Source organism: Orycteropus afer, unplaced genomic scaffold, assembly GCF_000298275.1.
Source record: "Orycteropus afer afer isolate SDZICR_OR568_19922 unplaced genomic scaffold, OryAfe1.0 scaffold00068, whole genome shotgun sequence".
NCBI classification, from domain to species: Eukaryota; Metazoa; Chordata; class Mammalia; order Tubulidentata; family Orycteropodidae; genus Orycteropus; species Orycteropus afer.
The window spans coordinates 2,779,522-2,793,149 of record NW_006921655.1 but is presented as its reverse complement, the minus strand read 5'-3'; the positions used below and the strand labels follow the sequence as shown (position 1 = coordinate 2,793,149).

At 40.5% G+C, this 13,628-nt stretch overlaps 1 protein-coding gene across 1 annotated transcript in view; it reads right to left on the bottom strand.

Moving 5' to 3' along the window:
• Positions 1–11,037: 11,037 nt before the first annotated feature.
• Positions 11,038–13,628, bottom strand: part of FSIP1 (fibrous sheath interacting protein 1) — a 183,029-nt gene continuing 180,438 nt past the window's right edge. The window contains exon 11 of the mRNA XM_007940512.1: positions 11,038–11,210. Within this exon, the coding sequence (XP_007938703.1) occupies positions 11,038–11,210 (173 nt within the window). The remainder of the gene's footprint in view (positions 11,211–13,628) is intronic.

Below are 13,628 nucleotides of genomic sequence, written 5' to 3'. Positions count from 1 at the left end.
GGGTTTGAACCGCCAGCCGTCTGGTTAGCAGGCAAGTGTCTTAGCCACTATGCTACCAGAGCTCCCTCCTTCGGGCATTAATTAGTAGAAAAGATCAGCATGAAATGGAGTAGGAAGTTGGCCGGCCCATGGAACAAAAAAGCCGAGTGCTTTTTGGGCAGGTTTTTTCGGCAGAGTGGGCTGCCTTTGGCATTAATCAACAGAAGAGGAGAGACCAAGGAAACAGAAGCAGAGCTGCCTCAGCCTTAGGGATAGGACCATGGCCTTTGGGGGTGGAACGACCACTTCCCTAGGTTTCAAAGAGCCAGGACTTCACCAACTTGGTTCTGGAGTGTGGGGCTGCTTGTTCATGTGAGCCAATGGGATGGAGCCATAGTCACTGCCCAAGAGTGAGGGGGCAGGGCTGCCATGCCTAAGAGGGAGAGGAATGGGGCCTGTTTCTAGGCCAAGGGGGTGAGGTCATTATTCACGAACTAGGGGACTGGAGCCACCCAGTGGAGGAGACCTGTACAGATACCACCCATTGAAGATCTGCACAGGTGCCAAGTTGACAAGGGTGGAATTGTGATGGTTATGTCTGTATGTCAACTTGGCTAGGCCTGGTTGAGTGGCTGGGCAGCTGGATGTAGTATTCTCCATGATGAGACTGGTAATCAACTCTATGGTGGAATCTACTGGGAGCAGCTGAGTAGCTGCCTTTGGGAATGTGTTCTGCTTCCTCTATTTAAAGAGAAGCCTTAGAAATGGTCTCTAGTCTTTGGCATGCTTGGACCTTGCATGTAGCCATGTCGTTACTCAGCAGCCTGCTATGCTCTGTCGACTTTGGGACTTACAGTGGACTTAAGTTAATGGCCTGCCATGTGGCTTGGTAACATCCGGACTGTGCCCTTTACTTGTCAACCTTGGAACTTCTCAGCCTCAGCAGCCAGCAGCTGTCTGAATGAAGAAACACCTCTAGCTCCAGTGGGCCGGGAGCAGGAGGCAGAGCTGGACCCCAAGGTTGAAGGGCTTTCACCAAGCCCCTAGAGCCTGGCACTTTGAACTCGGACTTAAAGCCTCCAAATTGTATGAATAAACTCCTGTTTGTTAAGGTCATCCCATTTGTAGCATATTTCTGTCAGAGTGGCACTAGGTAACCAGAACAGTGGAGAAGGTGGGAGCAGAAGGAAAGCTTACTGTTGCTAGGGGCGGTTTCTAGGACATTAAGCGGGCTGCTACTGATGATTTTGTACTGTTATTCACAGGCCTGCAACTCAATTTCAGCAAAGACTCCAGTTGTTAGGGGTCGCCACTTTCTGCTAGGCTCAAACACACACAAAAACCCTGCTCCTAAGGCCCCTCAGTGCCAAAAAGCTGACCCAAGACAACTTCCTGGCTCTGCAATCTGCCATGGGGGTTTCTCTCTCTGGGCCCACCCACCCGTGGCACCAGCCCAGCTGGCCCAGACTGCGATCCACCTTAGGACTTCCTCTGTGGGTCTGTCCACCTGCAATGCCAAAGATCTGCTCAGTTTCAGTGGCGCTGGAGTCGGGAGAGTGCCTGCTAGTAATCTGTGGTCCCAATATTACTGATAAAGTCAAGTGCAGGCCTCTCAGTGTCACTAAGGTGACCTAAGCCTACTTAGCAATCTGCCGTGGGGGCACCTACCCGGGCCCACCCTCCTGCAGCACCAATGGACTCTCTGCTCAGGTTTCAGCAGTGCTGGTTGTGCCCATTTGCCCCTAGCCAACCCAAGTTACTGATAAAATCAGGTGCTGAAGGTAGATCCTTGGGGTTATCACTGGTATGCTGGTGTGGTTGCTGGTATGCTGGTGTGGTGTGTCTTCTTCCTTAACCCAGGGAGGTCTCAGATCGCTGTCCTCACCTGCTAGTCGGCACGCCCCTAGGGAAGTCTCTGATGGCCTTTCTCGGCTGCCTGTCAGTGCTCCACAGGATAGATCTTCTGATCTTATTATTTTTTCCCTGTCCCTTTCTCCTTTCTAATTCTACTCCTCTGAGTTTGGTGCACTGTGACTCAGGGAGCTGTTCAGAGCACCAGAATCCCTAACTCAAACTCTGTACCTAGTTTTTCAAGCACTAAGATGCTAGAGAGAAACAGCATGGTAATTACTGACGAGACTTCATTTTGAATCCCCTCTTCTAGATTTTCAAATTTGTTGGCATACAGTTCATAGTACTCTGTTATTTTACTTTTTATTTTAGTAGGTTCTGTTGTGACATCACCTATTTCATTTCTTGTTCATGTTCTTTGCATCTTCTCCTTCTTTCCCTTTGTTAAATTTGCCAGTGGTTTGTCAATTTTATTAATCCTTTCAAAGAATCAACTCCTAGTCTTATTGATTCTTTCTATTGTTTTTCTGTTTTCCATTTATTTCTGCTCAAATCTTTATAAACATGAACACTTTCTCTTTAAATCAGGGTGAATTTTTTTTCTTTTTAATCTAGCCTGTGTGTTGAATTATACATTCATCTTACCAATCCTGTTTAGAGTCACCCTTAGTTGACATACTATGGAATGGTATCACCTCTTATAATGCAGAATTCATTACTTAAGATCACTCTGTTTTCCTTCTCCTCATTGAAACTCCTGTAACAGAAATGTTAAGTATATTTCCACATACCATTGCAGAAACATACTATAAAGCTATGTCAAACCATAAACCCTTTGCAGTTCTGTCCTGGAAATCATTCTCTTCATGTTTTTCTAAGAGCAGTCCTTATCAGACCTATTAGCTGTTAACAAACAATCAATAAATTAATTTCTCTCTCTTTCTCTCTCTGTCCCTCTCTCTCTGTCTCTCTCTCTCTCTGTCTCTCTCTCTCTCTCTCTTCCTCCCTCTCCCTCTGATTCTCTCTCTGTTTGTGCTCTTTCTCTCGTTAACACACAAGCACATGTGCACACCCACACACATCAAAATACCAGGGATGCATTAGAAAACTGACCTCTTCTGAGAGGCTGATGGGCAGTGATGGTTCCTTTCTGTCCCTACTCCAAATTCCCACCTATATCCCTCTCTCCTCTGACTATCCAGACTCAAACCTAACAACATACAGGAGTGTCACATGTCATTCCTAAGACAGTCTAAAGTCATGAGTCTTAACTTCTGCTGACTCCCCACAGCAATATTCTTGGCATCAAGATAAATTACAATGGTATTGTAGCACAGACATCAGCATGAACTATTGCTGCTTTAAAAGAACAGGAAACTGAAATGGAAGGGCTTGGAAATAAAAGTGCATACTGATAGTGGCTACAGAATCCTTCATTAAAAGTCAAGGAAATCTGATGTTAACAGTCATTAATGTTATCCAATATTAGTATATGAACATGGGTCTGCAAAAAATGAATAATGCTGCAATACATTACTCTGGATTTCATTAAAAGTAGCACAAGAGTCAGTTCTTTTTTGGACTAGAAATAAATTGGACTTCTGGTTCTAATACCAATTCATCTTACAGAGTGCCAACATAAAATATTCTCATGAGTCTAGGTTTGACTTGTAATTAGACAAACCCCTTTCTCTTAAAATTGTTGTTGTTGTTATGTGCTGTCGAGTCGGACCCAACTCATAGCGACCCCTCCTTGGGTTTCTGAGGCAGTATCACTACAGAAGTAAATTGCCTCATCTTCCTTCCGAGGAGTGGCTTAAAATCGTACCACAAAAAAAAAAAACCTAGGTTATCTTTATTTGCTGTATTCTGGAAAGCTCAAATGCTGAAGGAAGATAAACTGAAAGTAATATATATATCAAATAATTCTGTCCAACTCTTGCTTAAGAAAAGTATCACTGCTAAGAAGACAGTACAGTCTATCCTAACATTGCTTTGTTAAGGAAACTCATTCCTCTCTATGGCAAGTTGTACTTACTTAATAGACACTAGAGAGAAGGAGAGGAGGAAAAGTAGAACCAAAACAGAAATTCATGCTGAACACAATCTGTCTGAACCACAATGAGGTTGAAACATAGAAAATCAAATACAAAACACTCATAGTACCCCAGATAGTTTTAACATAGCACACATGCATTAACATGTTAGTTTCTATAATGTGTCCCTGATGTCATAAGATGAGCAATAAAAACCAATTTTCCAAGAGTAACAGTGAACACAAATCTTTGAATGATTAATTACATGACAAGTCTCAAAAATATCAAGGAAATATAAGCCACAAAGAGAGAAACCAAATGACAAATCATTATTTGAGGAATGGTTTCTAACAATGCATTCACTGGGTTCAAAGAATTCAGAAAAAAATAGTAATATAATTTACCAACTTTTAAAAAATATCCCCAGCAAGTCTTTGGCTTAATTAAAATTCTTTACATTCTTCTGTCACATCTTCAATCGCCTGTTCATCTGTACATAAAAACAATAACCAAAGTTATTAGACAACCAGAAACGGATACATAATTAAGATAAATAGTTCAGCTTATAAAAACATTAAACCCTTTTACCCATATACAGGGAACTCCAGTGGTGTAGCGCCTAAGGCATTTGACTGCTAACCAGAAGTCTGGTGGTTCAAACCCAGCAGCCACCCCTTGAAAGGAAGTTTGGGCAATCTACTTCTGTAGTGATACAGCCTCGGAAACCCAAGGAGGGGTTGCTATGAGTCAGATCCGACTCCACAGCAGTGGTTGTGTTTGCTGTGTACCCATAAACGATACTCATGTTCTCATTTAATGTATACTGAATAACTACCATAAGCTGCATACAAAGTTTACAAGAAAAAGTGAAAGACAAGTTGCTTGCTGGATTGAGCTTATAGTCAGGGGAGAAAATTTTGGATTTTGAAAGCTAAAATGGTTATAGGTTTAGAGACAGAAATTGAAATTTTATTTTTGTTTTGTACTACATGTCTGGGAAATAAGGCGAAATCAAAAGTAAATGTAACACTTAGGGTAAATAAAAAACTGATTGCCTTTCAATTTTTCATTGTGAGGGGGTGAAAAAAAAAGCCTGTGACACTAACAGAAATAGAAATCTTTGTCTAACCTAGTAAAAAGGTTATCAGAAAAGGGAGAGTTGACAACAGAACCAGATAAAATAGGACAATAAAAGAGAATCAGGAGAAATAAGTCTCAACCACTGCTGACAGGAATGTATAATAGTGTGACCCTTTTGGAAAATAGTCTGGCAATTCTTCAAAAGGGTATCTGTCATAGGACCAGCAATTCTACTCCTGGATATATAACCAAGAAAAATAAAAACAAGTATCCATACAAAAACCTGTACACAAACGTTCATAGCAGCATTTTTCATAATAGCCAAAAAGTGGAAACAACCCATACATCCATCAATTGATGAGCAAATAAATAAAATGTGTTATATCCATACAATGAGATATTATCCAGAAATAAAAAGAATGAAGTACAGATACATGCTACAACATAGATGAACCTTGAAAACATTAAGCTATGTGTAAGAAGTCAGTCACAAAAGGCCACATATTTTATGACTCTATTCATATGAAATATTCAGACTAGAGACAGAGTAGATTAGTGGCTGCCTAGAGTTGAGCAGTTAGAAGAAAAGGGGTGTGACTATGAATGGGTACTAGGTTTCTTTAGGGGGCAAAGAAAATACTCTAAAATTGATAGTGGCAACGGTTGTACAGCTCTGTGAATATACCAAAAAAAACACTTCATTATATGGTATTATTGAACAGATGGCCCAAAAAAAGATAATGTCCACATCCTAATGCCTAGAATCTGTGAATATTATCTTATTTGGAAAAGGGGTCTTTGAAGATTTAATTAAGTATCTTGAGATGAGATTACTCTGGATTATTCAAGTAAGCCCTAAATCCAATTACAAGGGTCCTTGTAAGAAAAAGACAGAGGAATATTTGAGACACACACTCAGAGGAGAAGGCAACATTAATAAATGCAGATTGGAGTGATGTGGCCACAAGCCAAGGAATACTGACAGCCACCAGAAGCTGACAAAGGCAAGGAAGCAGTCTCTCTTAGAGAGTCTTAGAGTTTCTAGAGGAATTGTGGGCCTGCTGACATCTGGATTCAAACTTCTGTACTCTAAATCTGTGAGAGAATAAATTTCTGTTGCTCCAAGCCACCCAGTTTGTGGTAATTTGTTGCACCAGCCATAATGAAACTAATATCACTGCATAAATGTGGCATGGTGCCTCAGGCATTTGACTGCTAACCAGAAGGCTGGCAGTTCAAACCCACCAGCCACTCCTTGGAAGGAAGATTGGGGCAATCTACCTCTGTAGTGATAATGCCTTGGAAATCCAAGGAGGGGGTCACTATGAGTCAGAACCAACTCAACGGCAGTGAGTTAGGTTTATTTATTTATTTGGTTTTTAAATATATCAACAAATTTGTTTTATATATATACATATATAATTCAGAGCAGATGGGCTTGGAGTTTCTGGAAGTAAAGTGAGAGGTGTCATGATATGGTCAGCACAGGGAAAAGAAATATTAGGCAAGATATAGAGAGAGGTGAGATGGTTGAGAAGCAGATCAGAATATCCCATGCACAAGAAGAAGGATAATGAGACCACATCTCCATGCTTTCATAAGCGCTATTCCCTTTACCTGGAATGGTATTCTCCTTCTTACCCTCCCAATAAATGTTCATCTATCTTTGGAGGCTCAATTTAAATATCACTCCTCTCATCCCCAGTATTTGTCATTCTCTCTGAGTATTGTCTATGTCCTTTGTCCTAAAGTTCTTATGGTACTTGTCCCATTCTGCTGTAATTACCTTATTAAGTGCCTGCCTTCATCAATAGACTTTGGAATGCCATATTTTCATGCACATGTTACAGGGATTGTTTTTTTTCAAACTATGCAACCCCCCCTGCATTAGTTTCCTATGCACACTATGTGTATTATATGTAATTTATGCGTGCACGCTTTATGTATGTGAGTACATTATATGCGAAAAATACTGCACTTAAGAGTAGAGATTATGTTCTACTCATCTTATGTCCTAGAACGATGGTCCTCAAAGGGGAAAAATTTTGTCCCACCATGGACATTGGGCAATGTCTGGAGATACATTTTTTTTTCCCAAAACTAAGGAGGTGAGTTTTACTGGCATTGAGTGAGGGACAGGGATGCTGCTAAATACCTGCAATGCACAGGACAGCCCCCACAACAAAGAACTATCTAGCCCAAGATGTCAATAGTGCTGAGGTTCAAGACCTTGTCCCAGAACTTCAAATGGCCTCCAACACACAGAGAACTCATGGAATGTTTGTGGGATAATGGATGGATGGATGGATGGATAGATAGATGGATGGTGAATAAACAACATGGATCTCTAGAGTAATAGTTTTAAAGCATGCTGCACAAGACAACCACTCAGACTTCAACCCCAGAAATTGACTTTAAAAAGTATTAATTCCCATATCCAACTCCTTAGAAACTGATTTAATTCATCATGAATGAGACCAAGGCATTAATATTTTTTAAATCTCTCAAGGCGATTCTAATTGGCAGGCAGAGTTAAGAAGCACAGCCTAAGGGATAAACTCAATAAAGCATAAAATGGTAGGTACAAGCCAAGTGGAAAGATCTGAAAATGAAAGATATACAAAGTATACATGATCCCGTATGGTTATATATGTCTCTAAATAAAATATTAATCATGAAAAAGTAGAAAACTCAATAGAGCCCAGGGTATGCTTGCTGTCAATGACAAAGCAGTTACCAAGAAGAGTAACATGGATGGTTGGAGAGATAAAAAGACAAATTGGAGAAGGCAATGCCCTCCATCTAGTCCAGAGCTTCTCACACTTTAATGGGCTCATAAATCACCTGGCTGGGGCAGGGACATCTTATTAAAATTCATTAGATCTGGGTGAGGCCAGAGACATTACATTTCTAACAAGTTCCCGGGTGATGCTGATACTGCTGGCCCACTGAACTGGTCAACAATAATTTCAGCAGATCTTCAGTCATTTTTTATTTTGACACAGTTTGAACAAAACAAGGAAATCAGAAGTTCCCAGTAACTGATAATTTGATAAGTACATTATAATTAAATATTGAAAGTCTTAAACATGTCATTGTTCATTTACACTGAACAAAGTAATAGATAAAATGATATTTTATAAGTTGATAGCAAAAATGATCAGTGGCAAGAAGAACTGGATTAAAGAAAATTAACCGAAAGGAACTTGAAAAGATAAATTTACCGAATATAAACTCACTCTATTCTAAAGTTTCATACACACACACACACACACACACACATATGGAATTAACACTGGAATTTTCTACATGGAAGCTGTAAATTTTTAAGTCAAATACAACTTTAGAGGAGGACTGGAGGCAGAAGATTAAGTCACTAGGTGCACTTGAAAAACAATAAAAAATCCATTGCCATCAAGTCAATTCTGACTCCCAGCAACCCTATAGTAGTACTGAAAAAGTAATTTAACAAATAACCAGGAGCCTGAAGACACACTTTTTGAGATAAATAGAAACCATCCAGACAATGAATTAAGGATTTCCATAAGAGCAAGCCAATTATTTTTATGTACAAATATATATATATATATATCAGCTAATAGTGTTAATGTTTCTAGACTCTCACTACTCCACTGCAAACTGATTAGACCCACACTAAAGAAAATGTCCTCAAAACAATTTCATTTCCTTTAAACTGTTCAAGAGGTATGAGTAGTGATATACTAATACCTACACCCTTCAAACCACTACAACATCCTTCCCAAAAGTCAATTCATCTACAAGCAGACTTCATTGAGCAAGTTACAATCAAACAGACCTTTTGATGGGCAGAATTTCTACATGAAGTATATTCAGATGGGCTGAGTGGTTAAGGCGTTGGACTCAAAATCCAATGGGATGTCCCCACGCAGGTTTGAATCCTGCTCACGGCGTCTGTACTAGGAGTTCTGGTGGTGTAGTGCCTAAGGCATCTGACTGCTAACCAGAAAGGTGGTGGTTCAAACCCACCAGCCACTCCTCAGAAGGAAGATTGGGCAATCTACTTTGGTAGTGATACTGCCTTGGAAACCCAAGGAGGGGTCGCTATGAGTCAGATCTGACTTGATGGCAGTGAGTTTGGTTTCGTTTTTTGACAGTTATAGCTGTTAGTACAACTCATTCTATCAGAGGATTCCAATGGAATAACTTAAGTAGCTTTCTTTCATCTATACAGAAACCTGTATTTCTCAAGTCTGCACAGTGAATTCCTCTTACTACCATTAATTGGAGAGCCTGAGTGCTCCATTCCAGGGACTCTGATTTGAGGAAGTCCGGCTGGGGCTTTGGACGTAGGTATAAAACGAACAAGCAAAAAGCTCCTCCAGATGATTCCAATGCTCACCCTGGTTAGGAATGATGTTCTGTGGTTGGTAACTGCTTCTCAAACTTCACTGTGCATACATACCACCAGGGAGTCTTATTAAAGTACAGATTCTGATGCAGCAGGTCTGGGGTGGGGTTTAGGCTCTGCATTCCTACTGCATTCCCAGGGCTTACAAGGTGGGACAGAAACTCACCCCCAAACAGTCAAGCACATGAAGTAGAGAGGACCAGGTAGGGACTATGTCCTCCTGGAGAATGCCTGTCTCATCTAAATGGATCACCTGCAACTCAGCTCCCACAGGTTGTGAAAGGACCTTCTAATTAGTCAGAAAGTCAGAAAGCCAGGCTTTTATGGGAAATCCTGATGGAATGTTAAATATCAGGAAAGCCAACCAGGTCCAGTCACCATGTTAATAACTTTATGTGAATCTTCTTATTTTATCCTCATTACAACACTATAGGGTAAGTACCAATGCTACCCTTATTTTATAGGTTAGAAAACTAAGGTATAGAGAAAGAAAGAGATTGAGTAACTTGCCTGAAACCACCTGGCTACTAAGTAGCAGAGCAAAGATTCAAACTCAAGTCTGCCAGGCCCAAAACAGGCCATGTCACACTGCTGGTCTAGGTTCTAGTCTGGGATCCTACTGCTTCCCTAGACTAAACTAGTTTTGTCTTTTGGATAACTAAGTTTCTCTTGGGTTTTTATGTCAGTTTAATTCAGAGTGACCAACCATCCCATTTAGCCCAGGACTGATGAGTTTTCCAGGATGTTGGACATTCAGTGATAAGACTGGGACTACTCAGAGCAAACTAGGACAATTGAGCTCAAACAGCAATGATTGTAAGGATGACTCAGGATAGGGCAATGTTTCATTCTGTTGTGTAGGTCATTATGAGTTAGAACTTGACAGCACCAAACAACAATAAGAGTTTTCATTTAGGGGTATTATAAACAACCTTGTGTGACTTCTTATTGCATATGTTATAGAAAATTTTAAGATCATTGTTCATTTAATGGGTACTGTAGAAAATTTCACTTTGTTTTCCTTGAAGAATTAGAAAAGTTTTTTCCCCTTTCACTATGTGACTTTTTGTCCCTTTTCTGCCCCACCCTACTATGCTTGGTTTTTTTATCTATATTTTCCTTTTTATTATATGGATTTCTATTGATAACTAGCTTAAATGCTTTGCAGGAATAGACAAACACTACGCATGTACAGATGCTTTTTTGTTTTCATTATTTAGAAAGCAATGCATCATAAGAAAATTTACTAAATACTAGATTAACCACAGACCTGAAGCTTTCTCTTTCTGACGTTCCAGTGCACTTCATGACTTCTCCAAGGTTAACTGTGACCAGACAACACTCACTCCCCACCCTCCTCATACTTCCATGTTGTGGAACTTAAGTGGAACAACATCCCTGGTCTCACTCCCCCCTCCACTCTCCCTATGGGAGGAAGAGCCAAATTTCTGACTGATGTGTTTGGGGAGCAGGAGCTGGGTATGCTCAGTTCAGCCCCTTCCTCTTCAGAAGTCAGCCCCCCCCCCCAAACACACACACACACAGGAAAGGTACATTCTTCCCTCCTCGTTGTTATTGATTTCACATGGACAGTTCACAGAGAAGCCCTGAGATGTTCTTCCTCGGCCAGTGACCACGCAGGTAAGTTTCCTTGGGAGGCATAGCATTGGGAACTACATTTGGCTACACACTCAGGTTACTTCACTTGTTCTCTGTATTACACCAGCAATAAAGCTGACCTTCTTGATCTTCATTTGTTAGACTCTGTCCATTCTCATTTGGGAAGAGAGGAGAACTATTTACCAAACACCTAAAACCCCAACAGATGAAAAGTGGACAAGAGAGCAGCATAAGCCACTGGATGCTCCTGTGCCCTGACAAGAAAAACAAACAGAAAGTAATGGAACCAACAGTCTCAGCTCTGGAAAGCAGTCAAAGAGTTACGGCATCTAAGTGAACATTGACTCAAGAAAAAGACAACTTTCAGACAGTAGGAAACTTTTCCTTACATACTCTTCCTCCTACCTGCCTCTGTGGCAGTAGGGGCTGTGGCAATTCCAAGGCCCTGGCTGTGAATCATGAACCATGTTCCCCTTTAACTCAGGTGTGTGTGGAACAGACTTAGCTTTGGCTGGTGGACTGTTGTGTTTGATTGTTCAAATCTGTCTGGAGGCTGCCTGAAGGAGTAAAGAGGGCCGATCCTCCCTAGACTGGGGCAGGGGAGGGGGAATCAGTAAACAAGGTCTCCAGGCTGTGGCTACCCTAAATCACCTGGGATTAAATAGGATTCTGAAGGTTAAAGGAGAAGGACTGGTGTGAGACTTTCTCACAGAATGTAGAATTTACAAAAGCACCAAGTAGCTTTGCAAAATGGCAAATTAGGAATTTCTAAAGGTTGTCCTTCCACAAAAACAATTGCATGGGAAAAAGCAATTGGAACCATCGTGCTTGGGCCTTCAGAAAAACATAACTTCTAATAGAAGGTGCTAGTACATTATATAGTACAGGGGAGCTCTGGTGGCGTAGTGCCTAAGGCATCTGACTGCTAACCAGAAGGCTGGTGGTTCAAAGCCACTCCTCGGAAGAAAGTCTGGGCAATCTACTTCCACAGAGATACCACCTTGGAAACCCAAGGAGGGGTTGCTATGAGTCAGAATCAACTTGATGGCAGTGAGTGAGTGAGTGAGTGAGTGGGACATTACAAGAGGATGATTTTTCCACGCTTCTAAAAAAATGGGTGTTGGAATTCCAGTGAAGGGGACCTGAGCATTCCTGAAGAAGAAAAGGACATGAAAAACAGCAGGGACATAAGAAATCTTAAGAACATATTAGGCAACCTGAATAACATTTAGGGAACTAGTCAGAAACTAGTTAGGAAGAAAGTTTCAGGTTAGATTGTAGAGGCCTTAAACAGGAAGTTAAAGAATTTGGATTTTATTCTCTTGGCAGTGCAGAGCTACAGAAGCTCTTTGAGCTAGGAAGTGTGACTATCAAAGATGTATTTTAGGGAGATTAGTGTTAGTCAAAAATGGCCAGATGAAAAGAAAGACCAGAAGCAGGGAGACCTGATTGGAGGGTTATCACGTTGGTCCAGCTGAGGCAGTAGGAAGAGAAAGGAGTGAGATTTGAAAGACATTGCCAGAATAGAACAAATAACACCTGAGGAAGAAAGAAGCAAAGGAGAGGGAGGATTCAACAATGACTCAGGTTTTGAGCCTGGATGATTGAGGAAACAGAAGTAGTGAAGTCAAGAGGAAAATCTGAGTTGAGAGGGAAGGATGAGGAAATCAGTTTGAGGCCATATCCAGATGGATTTCTAGAACAGGCAGTTAGAAATAGGGACTCGGGAGTTACTTTACAATTAATAGATTATAGATTTAATAGGCAATAGATCAAAATAGACATAGATTTAATAGGTAATATAGTTAAGAGTAATCTACATGTGTGGTAAAAAGTAAAACTATGAAAGTAGATAGACTCACCAAATATGACATAGGTTTTTGACACAGATTAATAATTAAATATTAATGTCAAAAATTGGCATAATATTTGTATCTCCCATTGTAAGATATAATACAGGATCATATCAATTTTAAAAAAAAGCTAAGAATGTATAGGTAGGCTGGGACAGGAAGTCTGAACATAGAAACAAATGTAACCACAATGAAACATGGCATTTTGCAAATTCATTCCTTGGAAAAATTTTCATCACTAACATTTGGAAGTTGAAATGCTAAGCAAATCTATTCAAATTATTCATCTCCACTCAAATTCATTTCTCTTTTCCTCTGAAATCAATATTGTTTTCTGGATGAGAGAATTAATTACCATCACAAATAAAGTATTTCATAAGAATGCTAATCTCAACCTTGATCTCACAAAAACATTGATAAATACGGTCTTTTGTTTGCATGCTCTATTGACACCATTTTAGGATGTACAATGTACTTCTTTATCCTAAACTGCCTTACAGCATAGTTTGTTTGTTTTTTTTTTTTCAATTGTGATTTGGGTGAAAGTTTACAGAGCAAATTCACTTTCCATACAGGAGTTCACACATGTTGTCCCATGACATTGACTACAATTTACCCCAATGCAACAGCTCCCCTCCCACTTTCTCCTGATAGTTACCTCTTCCCTGTGTCCATCCCTCCATGCATTCCTGCCCCCCAAACTGTCTCCCTGTGCATAAACAGCCATTGTATTCTCCCATGATTGTTCTCTCCAAGGAGTGTATCTACCTCAGGAACATGTTCAACTCATATGCCTGTCTTTTGTTTGGCTGGAAGCCA